The 14238-nt window shown below is 47.5% G+C and overlaps 1 protein-coding gene across 5 annotated transcripts in view; it reads left to right on the top strand.

Annotated features, from left to right (window-relative positions):
• LOC124613920 (neurexin-1) overlaps positions 1–14238 on the top strand; it is a 2081056-nt gene that overhangs the window by 1714448 nt on the left and 352370 nt on the right. For all 5 annotated transcript variants that reach the window (XM_047142672.1, XM_047142674.1, XM_047142673.1 and 2 more), the window contains one exon: positions 10551–10771. In XM_047142672.1, the coding sequence (XP_046998628.1) occupies positions 10551–10771 (221 nt within the window). The remainder of the gene's footprint in view (positions 1–10550; positions 10772–14238) is intronic.

The following is a 14238-nucleotide window of genomic DNA, read 5'->3' as shown; positions in this document are numbered from 1 at the left end:
GTAGGGGAATTGATTTCATTAAGTCGTAGACAGTGTAGCGTGATGGTTTACTTCCCACCATACGTTTTCTATATTCGTCCAAAGGTCGCTGCATTTGTAGGTCCACATGGCAATGACCTTGTTACCTCTGCCCACATATTCTCTATCTGGTTGATGTTCGGTTATCGTGGAACAAACGGCAACAGCTTTATCCTCTCTTGGCCCTGAAACCAATCTCGCACTGCGCTGCTATGATGGATGGGGCTCTGCTCCTGTAAATAAACTGTTATCTCGTTAGTTCATATATTTATATTTAAATAACGTATGTGCAATAAGCACATTGGATTATTATTTTCCACAGTGTTTAAGAATTGAGGCCCTGTCATAGATAAGTGATCTGGATTCTACAGTCCGATTAAGAATGTGGTTTGCCCAGTCTATCATATGATGAGAGTCGTAATCGGATATCCACATTAAGACTGACTGGCTGAGTCCGATTAGGACGATCTTGTATCGAAATGAAATTACAGAAATCGGATAATTTGAACGTCTGTATTTCAACAGTGCCGGCCGAAGTGGCCGTGCGGTTAAAGGCGCTGCAGTCTGGAACCGCAAGACCGCTACGGTCGCAGGTTCGAATCCTGCCTCGGGCATGGATGTTTGTGATGTCCTTAGGTTAGTTAGGTTTAACTAGTTCTAAGTTGTAGGGGACTAATGACCTCAGCAGTTGAGTCCCATAGTGCTCAGAGCCATTTGAACCATTTCAACAGTGCTGCGCACATTAATTCCTGTCGTGGAGTAACAGCTAGCAACTGTCTAACAAAAAGTGAGAAATATGTGGACTAGCAGCAATGTAAATAATTATAACCCATATTTACGTGATGGAAATACTGAATCGAACAATACACATCTGTTTCAGTGGTGGGAAGCTCTACCATATCGGATTTGCTGATGACTTAATGACAATAATAATAATAATAATAATAATAATAATAATAAATATCCCGTGTGGCCGATAGGGAAAACCCTCCCCCATATGGGTGGTACAGAGGAAATCAAATACTTGGGGTGAACCAAATACTAACACAATCGTGAACGGCTACTCAATCCGTTGAACCCAAAATCCAGACACGTCTGAGTGAAAATCACCTCTACTCTGCTCACCGTCTGTTAGCTCAATGAGCTTGGCTGAAAATATTTGCTTCCAAAAGCTCCAATACCCTCTGGCCTGTCCGGTCCCGGTATCACCCAGGCCAAACCAATGAGACACAAGAAAAATGAACTACGCAAGCAAAGGTAACTTTACCCCAGGTGGTACACAACCTGGCCACCGATAGGTGGTAGTTGCATTTTCGCACTCTGGGGAGTCCAGGTTAGCACGGCAGAGAATATCTAAGAACTCTGGTAAATTTCCCTACAAGCAGAAAACATTCATTTGAAAACTAAACATCGATACATTGATCCAAACAAGAAACCTAAATAATCTCACAAAAGAAATCGACCGACAAAAAATTATCATCCTTGCTCTTCAAGAACCACGACTAATTGACAATTAAAACTTGCATTACGGAAACCATGACATCTTCAAGAGCAAAATACAACGAAAGGTAGCGAAAGGCGTACCAATCTTCGGCATTGCATTTCTCGAGCACAGATCTATCATCAACTCTGTCGAAGAAATCTCACCCATCAACAATCGTCTTATGACTATGCTCATTCAGAGCCCCTATAAAAATATACACTCATAAATGCACATGCCCCCACTAACATCGAAAATAAGGAAAACACCGAAAATGTCGAAAAATTCTGGAACACACTCGAAAATACTATGAGCAAGATTCACCAAGATGACGTGAAAATACTAATGGGAGACTTCAACTCTCTATTTGGGACAGAAAAAACCTGTAGAAAAATCATTGGTACAAATTCAACACACCGAAACGCTTAGACCAACGGCACACGTCTGACTGACATTTGCCAACAATTCAACCACAAAAGAATGTCTTCCCACTTTAGGAAAAAGCCAGTTTCCAAGAAACATGTTTGGCTACCAGGTGCAAGCTGCTTTCGTTCGCCTTTCGAGACTCGCTGAAAGCCAATTTTTTAATTCTTTTGTAGCAGAGCTACAAACAGGCAGATACAAACGCAATAAGGGAATCGTAAGACAACGCTGGAGTAAAATTCGCCTTGAATGAGATTTTCACTCTGCAGCGGAGTGTGCGCTGATATGAAACTTCCTGGCAGATTAAAACTGTGTGCCCGACCGAGACTCGAACTCGGGACCTTTGCCTTTCGCGGGCAAGTGCTCTACCATCTGAGCTACCGAAGCACGACTCACGTCCGGTACTCACAGCTTTACTTCTGCCAGTAGAGCACTTGCCCGCGAAAGGCAAAGGTCCCGAGTTCGAGTCTCGGTCGGGCACACAGTTTTAATCTGCCAGGAAGTTTCAAAATTCGCCTTGCTACTTTCAGTAACCCTTAATGTCAGAGCGAAAACCTTACGGTACTGCCAAATTCATAATGCCGACATATTTTTTGATGTTGTGAATACATAATTATATCTATGAAATGCCACATTTTCATAATAATTGTGAATGATACAGGAAATGAAGTAAATACAGACCTTTTCGAAGTCAAAAGTCGGTAATATCCTACTAATTCGTGTTAAAATAGGTTCAGTCGTCTTACAGACACTTAAAGCTTTATTAAGGTAGGCTGCCGTCGTGATGTTTCTGTAGTAAGCTGAATGTAATTTGTATTAGTACAGTGAATATTTTAATTGCATTTTCCATTACTTTACTAAACGCAACAGTAATCGTCAAAGAGAAATTAATCAGCAGCAGAATTTTCTTTCAAGGTATCTACAACGATCTGACAATGCTAAAGTTGTTTACAAATTTTACGCCAGTAGAAACCTAATGGTTCCAACGATATCATTATACCAGAGTAGTTTTATGAGTATTTTCGTCTAGAAATGAATTGCCTTGACGGTTGACCGATCAAGAGCGGGAAAGGTAAAATTTACGAATATATGACGAGAGGGACAAGTGCTTGAGAGAGGACTTCTCTATCAATACAAGTGCCTGAGAGACGACTTTCCTATCAATCTCCTGGATAGTTTTGTTTCTCAAACCAACAGAGTGAGTTATCATGTAGTAGCACAGTTGATGTAGTTTTGTTGCTCGACTTTCTTACACTGCGACCGAAAGGTGTCTCAGTTGTTGGCAACAAATTCCAGCTGTGTTGCATACAGCCCTTGGGGCAGAATTCGTAGCCCAAAACGCACTTTCGGAGCTATCAGATGTAAAATATTATGTTCACACTACTCTTTGCTCGAGTTCATGTCTTTTGGTGGGGCTCAGCCTTTCATTTCTTCTTAGGAAGTTAACGATAAAGGCATCATAACACGTCACCAGTGACAGTACTGTATACGAATGCTTAATGAGCGACCTGATGACGTTCAATAATAGTGACTCCGTTGATGTTTGTTGTTTCGAATTAGAGCATGCAGTACTCCTACACCAGATTTCTGAACTTTGCCAATTGAATGCAAAAGTCGAATGATGGTAAAATGGTAATCTATCACACATATCAGTAGTCTAGACTTCCTTAATGTGGAAAATCATTCATGCCAGAACGATCTTTGTTGAAACAAGAATATCGTTTTCTGGCGTATTTTTCCCAAAAGCACTCGCTCCACACACAATTCAAATCTTTCTAGCTGTCTCCTCTGCATTCACCCCTCTGTTATACCAAAAGTAAACGTTGTGTTGCAGATGTTACAACTCTTTCCACTTGCGACTCAATTTTACAATGCTTAACTGTAGTTTTCCAAGTATGCAAAATCCAATGCTTAACTGCAAGATGATAACTAGAACTTCAAATTCGAAAATGACAGTTGAGACACACACTGACAGCGTGGCGCCGCCTTCACATGAGCGGCGCCGGATTTCAGGCGGCGGGTGGCGTCTGGCCGGTGGCCGGTAGCCGCTGCAGCGCGTGGAAACGCTCGAGCGTAAGCTGTCCGGCGGAATTGTCGCTGGAATACTTGTTATTGCTGGCGGGTAGAATGTTAAGCGCATTATCTTCGATGCTCAGTCAGACTCACAACTTTAGACCGAAATGTGGTAAAAGAAAGAAAAAAAAATGCAGTCGGACGCGAACTGGCGACTGTAAGTTTAGAATGCGCGACACTTACCACTTTTTTTTTTTTTTTTTTTTTGGGTGGAACTGGAAGGCAAGGTAAACAATCTTTATTCGTACAATTGTGCTGTCCTAGGGATAAGAGAAGTATCGAGGCAGCAAAAACAATTTGGAAACCATAAAATCAACGCAAAGGCCGCACTCTTTCTTTCTTTTTTTTTTTTTTTTTTTTTTTTTTTAAACAGGCTAAAGTAAATGTCAATGCTAGTCACGGGCGGGACTGAAAATGAAGTCATCATCTGCATCACAATCCCTGCAGCACGCGGTGTCGCATCATAAACCTGACAGAAAGCCATATAATCCTGACCATTTCTGCCAGTGTGGGCGGTATTTATTTCTCCTTCGTCGACCATTCGAAGGACCATTACCTGAGGCGGTTTCGGTGTTTACCACCGTTGTGTGTGTGTGTGTGTGTGTTTTTTTTTCACGTTACCATAGTGCAGTCATAACTGGCGCCAACAGGTAGGGGCCAGTTTTCTTCTCATTGTGCTATATGCCAATATAATTGAACCGCACAGTACTGTCTCTAGTCGTTCTGCTGCAGGAATCTTCCCAGTTCTGGGACACCCCAGCTGTCGGGCGGATTGTGAAAAACACTTGCTAAAAAATTGGAAAAGTAAGTCCTGTCTTTCGTATGACTCCGTACGAGCTCGTGTTGTTCTTGTAAATACATCCAATAATCCATCACGGACTTAATATCGTACGAATACAAATATTTCGTCGCATGTCCAGCGATATAATTGACCGCATAAGTCTTTTGTTTGGGAAAAAAGGTCTTGTCCGGTAGAAAAAGTACATCCGATGTGATTTCTGTATAGTTAGCGCGCCGAAGGAAGGCCAGTATTCAACGCGTCAGCATCCAGACGTCCCTCGCTGCGCCACACACTAAACCATGTTCTTCCGTTGCTAACAGTCCATAGTTTGTGCAAAGAGGAGAATCGACCATATGAATTGTATGTAATCGACTCCTGGTCACAAGTTTACGGTTTATAAGAATTTACCACATTGATCTCGCTGCTGTTGACAGTAATGGAGTATGCACTGCACACCAAATGTGGTTCCACGTTCTCGACGGGTATTTGAATTCCATTACGTTGCGGGCATGGTGATCCATCAAGCACCTATAGATCTCCCGAGTCGTGGGTATTCTCCGCGAAGGTACTTTCAGACGAACATAACTGTAATCAACAAGAAATGAGGCAATGTGTGCAAGAGAAGGCGAAATATTGCCCGCCGCAATAGGGGGTTCGTACGAAGGCGGAACAAGTACTTCTATCAGAGCTGACGTTATAGTATGCTTCCTTTGTTGCCAATTTCGTATAATCGCTCGCATGTAAAGCGCCAGAGCTTTGTTTCGCACGTTTGTGAGGTTGAGGCCACCGTTCCGGAACTGTAGCGTTAACGTATCATATTTGATCTTAAATAACATCGCAGTACTAACATTGTAACCATAGGCAGCCATGAGGCGGTCTGCAATACCCTTCGATATTGGTAGTATCTGCGCTAAATGGGGCAGTCGTGACGCTATGTGAACGTTAGTGTATGCCACACGCTGGATCATGTCAAAGGCTCTCAGGGAGTTGTTGCGTATCGTCAGACGAATATTCTGCAGAAGCCGCCGAGAACTCACCGCCGCTGACCGCCGTAGTGAACTGGTAAACGTAATCCCCAGACATCTCAGCGATTCCACCGTCTGAAACGGTCCCGGTACGTCTTCCAGACCCCGTCCAATGTGCATAATTTTGTATTTCGTCATGTTAACGATACTGCCTGCCGCCGTCCCGTAAGAGTCTAGATGTTCAACAGCCTGACGCACTTCATGTCCTGATCTGACAAGAAGTATCAGGTCGTCCGCATATGCGCGACAAACGAAAGAGGTCTCATTAAGCGCTATCCCAGTAAGTGAGCGCCTCATAACACACATCAGCGGCTCAAGCGCTATCGCAAACAGCATCATGGAGAGTGGGCACCCTTGTCGGACGGAGCTGTTAATAGGAATCGAGCTCGCTTCCCGACCGTTTACAATCACCTTCGATGTAGCCCCTCGTATTAGCCTCATAACGATGGAGATGAAAACAGGTGGAATCGCCATTCGGCTCATGACTGACGCCAAGAAGTCATGGTTTATCCTGTCGAACGCACGATCGAAGTCCACAGATATCATCGCTGCTCGCATTTTACACATTTCCGCAAGGGCGATAACGTCACGGTATTCACTTAACGCCGAGGAGATGTTGCTTCGCACCCCTAGGCAAGCCTGATCAGGGGATATTGTCCTGGATATCGCCAGCTTGAGACGAGACGCTAGTAGTCGTGCAAAGATTTTATAGTCGGTGTTTAGCATAGTGAGAGGCCGATATTGATTAACACTGCGACTGCCCGCCATCTTCGGGATGGGAAGAAGAAAGCCCGTCACAAAATCCGACGGTAGGCGCATGTCCGGACGCATCGCCTCATTGTACATCGACACCAACTGTGGCATCATCATGTCCACGAATTCTCGATAAAACTCTAGCGTAATCCCATCTGGCCCCGGTGATTTATGGGCCGCTCCTTTTGTGAGTGCCACCTTTATATCGTCTTCTGTGAGTGGCTCCATAAGCGCTGCCTTATCCGTCTCTGTCAGTGTCGTTTGCAGATGTTGCAGTATCTCTTCCCCCACCAGACGGTCCGTCGGTGTACCGGCATAGAGGTGGCGGAAATGCTCTAAAAATTCGTTTGCAATGTCCTGTTGTGTTGTCAGTTGACGGCCATCTAAACCGTGGAGCACTGTTACCAATGCCCGGCGGTAACGTTTATGTTCCCGCGACACATGGTGCATCGAGGTGCGTTCCCCAGTGATGGTGTCGAGACATCTTGCCCGTATTGGGATGCCACCCAGTCGTCGTCCCGTGATCGATTGGATTTGTGCCTTGACACGATGAACTTCCGCATGATGTTCTGCAGACGGCACCTGGAAGGACAGCTCACGAAGCATGGTGTAATAATAATCAAGAGTGTCTCTTTGCCACCTCGTCTTATCCCGACCATACTGTATGAGAGCTCTTCTTATTGCCGGCTTAGTACACTCGAGCCACCATTGAAGCACGGAGGTATACGTTGGTAGACGGCGTTGACATGTGGCCCATACCACCTCGACTCTCTGACGACATTCGGGGTCCGCCAAAAGTGACGAATTGAGCTTCCATGTCCCGCGGCTTCTCCACACACTTTGCCTAGGGAGTGATATGGTACAAATGTAAGCCAGATGATCAGCAAATGCCGCAGGCCATCGCTCCGCGTCGACCACCTTATCCTGCAGGCCAACCGAAACATATATTCGATCGAGTCTGCTCGCCGAGTGACTGGTATAAAAAGTATATCCCTCACGGTTCCTATGAATCATGTCCCAGGTGTCGCTTAACTCCAGATCCCGGCATAGCACATGCAATTCACGACAGGTATTTTAATGTGGAGTCTGGTCTTTTTGGGCTAAAACACAATTGAAGTGACCACCTATAATGAAATGATCGAATCTGCCGGTAAATAAGGGCACAATCTCTTCCGAATAATATCTCGCACGCGCCCGTCTGTTGTCTGTGCCGGAAGGGGCATAAACATTGAGAATGCGAATTCCATTAACAGTTATCGCCAGTCCTCGTGCTGAAGGTAGATAAGCCAGGTCGCGAACCGGAATCCCGTCCCGGACCAATATCGCCGTTCCACTGTCGTTGTTCGAGTGCGGCGAGGTGTAGGAGATGTATCCATGGACTTCCTGGAACTCAGGAATGTAAATTTCCTGCACCATCAGTATATCCACATCCGACGCGTATATCATGTCCCTAAACAACTGCTGTTTCACGGGCGATCTAATGGTATTTACATTCACTGTCCCTATTCTGTATGCCTGGGGTCGAGTATCTGTCATCTCCACATGATGTTAAAATGACAAAGTTTCACCGTATCGATAGTCCCTTTACACATCCGCAGAGGGTCGCCCGACGGACGTGTCCCTGCGGCATTAGGTTTCTTGAGATGCGGACGGATGCGAGTCCCCACCAGTAGAATGGTCCGCATCGGTGATTTCGTCGACCTGCTCATACCAGCTGATATTATTGGCGTGCTCCAAATTTTCCGGTGCGGCATTGATGTGTGACATCTGTTGTTCTATCGCAGCTTTAGACTCCACCGCAGAAGGGGTAGCAGGCCCCTGAGCGGATGCGTCTTCTGAGCGACATGACATCTTTTCACTGTCCGAATTCATATAGTCTGCGACATCCGAAGCTTGTGGTTCCAAGTCAGACAGGTCCATAGTGTTGGACTCATCTGGGCTCTCAAGAAGAGAAGGGAGCGTCTCCGCAGAGTTTAGTCGGCGCTTCTTGCGGCGCTTTGGCGAGCGTTGTTTGCGGTCCCTAACCTCGGCCTCTGGTGTTGGCGAATCTTGCATCACCTGCGCTCTCGCCGCCGCCACAACGCCCTGGGGCCGTTCCACTTCAGCTTCCATGCCTGTTGTGATGCTGTCATCCTCTTTCTCCACCGCCTGTAATGTCTGGGATTGGAGGTTGGTCGGAGCCATTCCTTCTTCAGTGGGGTCCGAAGGCGCCTCAATCAACTGCGGCGTCGGTTCGATAGTGCGCTCCGACCTCGGCGTCACCCCCCCGCGAAGCACCGCCACGTAAGTCATCGGCAGTGGCGTTGGTGTGGTCGGATTCTGGAGGTCTCCGCTGGGGAGTTGCACGAGTCTCCTCTGCATACACGCAGATCGAAGATGTCCTTCACCACCACACCCGGAGCATGTCCGGGGCTGTCCATCATAGATGACAATAGCTCGACAGCCGCCGATGTTGATGTACGATGGCACATGTTTCGTAAGCGCAATTCGCACCTGTCAGACACCATTGAGCACTGGATACGTGCTAAAACTTGCCCAACGTTCGTCCGTATGACTGATAACTCTGCCATATGGCTGGAGCGATTCAGTGACCAAGGATTCTGGTACCTCGAAAGGCAGCTCGAAGACTCGAATCGTACGCACGCCCAGGCCCGAATGAGCGACTAAAACTACGCCAATATGACCATCGGAGTGTCGGAACTGGAATCCTCGTTTGGCGGCTTCAACGATCCTATCGCATGCTGCGTCGTCAATCATCTTTACGTAAAGAGTGCTTCTCACGATCGATAAATGAATTCCAATAATCTCAGTGTAATTAAGATGCACTTCGTCCCTCAAGAAACGTTCGATTTCGAATGCCTTCGGTCGTGCATACTCGTCACAGAACGTGAACTGTATCGTGGTTTTTTGGAAATTGTGTGCCATTGCGTTCGATTCAAACAGTAACACACGTGAGTGACGACGGTGTAAACACCGCTTTTTCCGCGAACGTTCGCAGCCGGGACGTAAACAAGTCCGAGCTGCTCCGCGGCTAAAGGCGGACTGCCATTAGATCACGGGCTCTCACAGTCCGACAACCTCTCGGAAGTAGACAACACTTCCTCCTAACACTTCCGCATCTTGCAGTGTTGCCAGATTGTGCATATGGCCGGACTTAGAGTTGTCAGGGGTGGTCAGTTTTATTGGCCACCTTAAGTGAACGACTCGGACTTAGTCTCTGTGGCGGCCGGTCGGCGGTCAGTTTTATTGTCTAAGACCGTACATTCCTGTGACCACCGCTCCCAGCGAAATTTGAATACGTATCATTTTTGAGATGTAGAAAAACACCTAACAACTTTCGTTTATGTCGCACAACTGCCCCTCGGTACTGGATTTTTTTTTTTCCATCAGTGTACATTATGAACTGACGTTCCTTTACTACTACGAGATAAACTTACTTTTTATATTTGACCTTAGGGCAAAAGGAATGTTGTTAATAGTTACAAAACGTGCTCAATGAAACAAGTATTTATATGTTGCGGCGTATATCGCATAATTCAGATATAAGTTGGTATCGACAACTTATATATACAGGGTAGGGGCAAATAAAAGTAGCCCATAGAACAGAGTTCCAGTGTACAAAAAAACACAGCAGAAGAACGAAAAAACGATACTAACCTGACTTCGAACCTCCTCAGCGAACAACTGATCACACCGTTGGGACGACTTTGTTGTCACGTAATTTTCCACAACGAACACCCGGTTGTCCATTGTGACTACATCGTACCCTTCGCACCGCTTTACTGACGCTGACACATCCTGCACTACGCACTGTGGCGGTGTGGATCACGTGCCGGGCTACACGCGGTGTGCGCGCCGCGCCGCGTGGAGTGCTCGTGCGCGTACGTCCGCGTCCGATCGTATCCACTCGTCCGGGCCACTTCTATTTGCCGCACCCTGTACTTGTATCGCATAACTGAGGAATGAGTGGGTACCGGGAGCCGGCGGACTGTTGCAGAGGCGACGACGCTGACGTTCAACGGCAGCCAGCTGGTGACGCTGACGGCGGCGGGCGAGGAGTGGCGCTGGCAGACGGAGGAGGTGTCGCTGCGCTTCCAGACGGCGCGCCCGCTCGGCCTGCTGCTGGCCACGGCCGCCGACAACTCGCACGACCGCCTCGAGCTCAGCCTGATGGCCGGCCGGCTGCGGCTCGCGCTGCGCGTCGCCGACCGCGAGAAGGTGCGCACGGCCACGTCACGTCTCTTCTACTTCCTTCCTCCTCCTCCTCCTCTGCCTCTTGCGTCCATTCCACCGGCAACTTCAGTTTAAACGTGCTTGCCTCTAATTAGTCTTTCCTTTTACACTTCCTGTGAACGGATACAAACTTGCTATCACTACTCGTGTTTCCACTATTTCTTTCATAAATATTTATGTGTTGCACTCCATATTATAAACGAGACTAAATATAACGTGTGTATATCGTAATGAATGTAATATAAAATATATAGAATGACTTCTTAGATTGAGAAAGAGCCTAAAGCCGTAATCTAGCCGAGCTAAATACGCTGATGAGCCAAAACATTATCACCACTGCTCGATGACAGGCTGAACGCCTGGTGGTATCGCTGACACGTGACGCGTGAAGGAAACAATGTAACCGGAAGAGAGGCGAATGGCAAGTCATCGTAACGGAGATACTGGTCGCAAACACGGAAATCCACTGATAGGAGCGCTTTTGACAGAGGGTACCTTGTTGTGGCGCTGCGGCAGGAGACGAGAATCGCTGAAACGGCGAAGCTGGTCGCCTGCTGGAGTACTGCTGTCTCCAGGACCTGTGGAAAGGATGGAAGGATGGTGAAAGAACGAGCAGGCCGTACGGTATTTGACAACCGTGCCTCATCACTAGACGTAGAGGTCGCAGGTTCCCCCCACTGTGTAACCCGGGACAGGCAGCGCTGTGTGCCAGATCTGAAAACAGAGCACAGTGCTGGCGCAGGCGCAGGTGTTTCGGAGCGCACCGTTCAGAGGCCATCGCCGAACGTGGAGCTGTACGCCACACGACTCCTGCGCCTTCCTCTACTGACTGAACGACACCGTCAGTTACGACTGCAGTGGCCACAGCACTACTTATTTTCCATTGCGGATCAATAGAAACGTGTCATCTGTCGAACCAATCACATTTCTTGTTTCGTCAGGTCGACGGTTGAGTCCATACACGCCGTCATCCACGCGAACGGCTGTTTGAAGGCGCACCGCGCCACCTACGTGCAGGCTGGTGAGAGCAGAATTGTGCACCGGGCTAACAGAGCTGCACTTCTGCGGGACCTGTGTTAGTACTCGAAGGCAGCACGACAGCAGGCAGTTACGTGAACATTATTGCGGACCACCTGCATCCCTTCACGGTTAGAGTCTCCCCCTACAGCGATGGCATCTTCAAGCAGGAGAACTCTCCGCGATGAGAACCGTGCTGCAATGATTTGAGGAACATGACAGTAGACTCACGTTGATCTCTTAGTCAGCTGAAACCCCTCATCTGTACCCACTCGAACACATATCGGACATCAGCTTCGTGCCCACAAATCACCGCCCCGTAATTTGCGGGAATTTTATGACCTGTGAGTACTCACTGTGTGAGGTCTGAATTGTGCTAAGTGTAATCACCGCTGTACTGTGTTTGAAAAGTGGATCAACACGCTCTTAAACAGGTGCTCATAATGATTGAAAATTTAACTCTGCAGCGGAGTGTGCACTGAGGTGAAACTCCGTGTCAGATTAAAACTGTGTGCCGGACTGAGAGTCGCACTCGGAACCTTAGCCTTTCTTGAGCAAGTGATCAACCATCTGAGGTACCCAAGCACGACTGACGACCCGTCCTCACAGCTTTAATTCCGCCAGTACCTCGTCTCCTATCTTCCAAACTCCACAAAAGGTATCCTTCAGACCTTGCGGAACTAGCACTCCTCGAAGAAAGGATACTCCGGAGACATGGCTTTGCCACTGCCTGGGGGATGTTTCCAGAATCAAATTTTCATTCTGCTGTGGAGTGTGCTCTGATATGAAGCTTCCTGGTAGGTTAAAACGGTGTGCCGGACCGAGACACGAACTGGGGACCTTTGGCTTTCGTCGGTAAGTGCTCTACCAACTGACCTATCCAAGTACAACGCACGACGCGCCCTCACAGCTTCATTTCATCCAGTGCCTCCTCTCGTGCCTTCCAGATACTACGGAGCTATCACTCTAGCGAAGCCATCCTTCCGCAATATCCTTTTTTACGGGAGTGTTAGTCTTGCATGTACTAGTTTGTTCAGTTTGGTAGGTAGCAGGCGAGATAGTGGCGAAAGTACACCTGTGAGGACTCGTCGTGAGTCGTGCTTGGGCAGCTCTGTTGGTATAGCGCTTGCCCGCGAAAAGCAAAGGTCCCGAGTTCGATTCTCGGTCCGGCACACAGTTTTAATCCCCCAAGATGTATAATATCAGCTCACATCAGCTGCAGAGTGAAAATCCCGTTCTGGAAGAAGCCAGATACCATGCCACGCAGTCAAAAATTAAGAAATTAAAAGAAGTATCGCTAAACCTGGAATCAAACTCGAGTACTGTAATGTAAAGCAGTGCCCATGCACTGACTGGACAGCAGAATACTCAGTGAAGGTGCCCTCATACTAGTGATTACAGTATTCTCAAGTTACCTCTCTTTGACTACCATTTCTACCGAAAATGTGGACGGGATGAAATTTTATTACAGGCATTTCTGTTGTGTTAATACGCAAGGGGTCGCGGCGCGGCGCCGCGGTGCCTGAATTTCCGTTCACACTTCACGGTACAGAATCCGCCCCCATAGCTAAGTGGTCAGTGTACCTGGCTGCTGTGCAGAAAATCCCGGTTCGATTCCCGGTGCTGTGTGGGATTTTTCCTTGGTGGGAGGACTCGGCCGAGGCGCATTTTAGCCTCGCGATGCCAGCTGAGGAGGTGCCTGATTGAGAGAAAGCGGGTGCAAGGCCGAGGAAGCCGGCAGACCCCATCCCGCTCCGTACCGCATCCAAATGACATCTTTGGCCGAGGGTGACACGATGATCGGTCGGTCCCGACTGGTCCGTCTGGGCCACAATGCAGACCATGAGGGGGGGATAACTCGGGGGAGAGAGAGGTGAGATACAGCAATATGTTTTAGATAAATGTTGTTGGTGCAAAAAGGGTCACGCATTGCTACTGATGGCCGTGAACTTGAACGTAATTTTGAGGGTGAGTTAAAGGTTGAATGAGATCCAAGATTTGAAAACAGCGGCAAATTAAACGTATAAAATGACAAATTATTCGAGGTCATAGAAGAAAATATGTTTTTAGATCTAGTAGGGATTAACTCGAAATACAGTAGGGATACAGCAAAAACAATGTTGGATACAAACTGGAAAGGACATAAGGGCCTCATATCATTTGCAATAGTCACGATCTTAAAGTTGAGTCTCGAAGGTTGAGTTTTGTTTCATGGAAACCCTATTTGTGACGTCTGGTTTCGAAAGAGTGACCCGGCCGCTGAGGCCGAGCGGTTCTAGGCGCTTCTGCTACGGTCGCAGGTTCGAATCCTGCCTCGGGAATAGATGTGTGTGATGTCCTTAAATTAGTTAGGTTTAAGTAGTTCTAAGTCTAGGGGACTGATGACCTCAGCTGTTGAGTCCCATAGTGCTTAGAGCCATTGAACCATTTTTTGG

The sequence above is a fragment of the Schistocerca americana genome, chromosome 4, assembly GCF_021461395.2.
Source record: "Schistocerca americana isolate TAMUIC-IGC-003095 chromosome 4, iqSchAmer2.1, whole genome shotgun sequence".
Taxonomy (NCBI): Eukaryota; Metazoa; Arthropoda; class Insecta; order Orthoptera; family Acrididae; genus Schistocerca; species Schistocerca americana.
The sequence above is the reverse complement of the archived record's forward strand: the minus strand, read 5'-3'. Positions and strand labels throughout refer to the sequence as shown.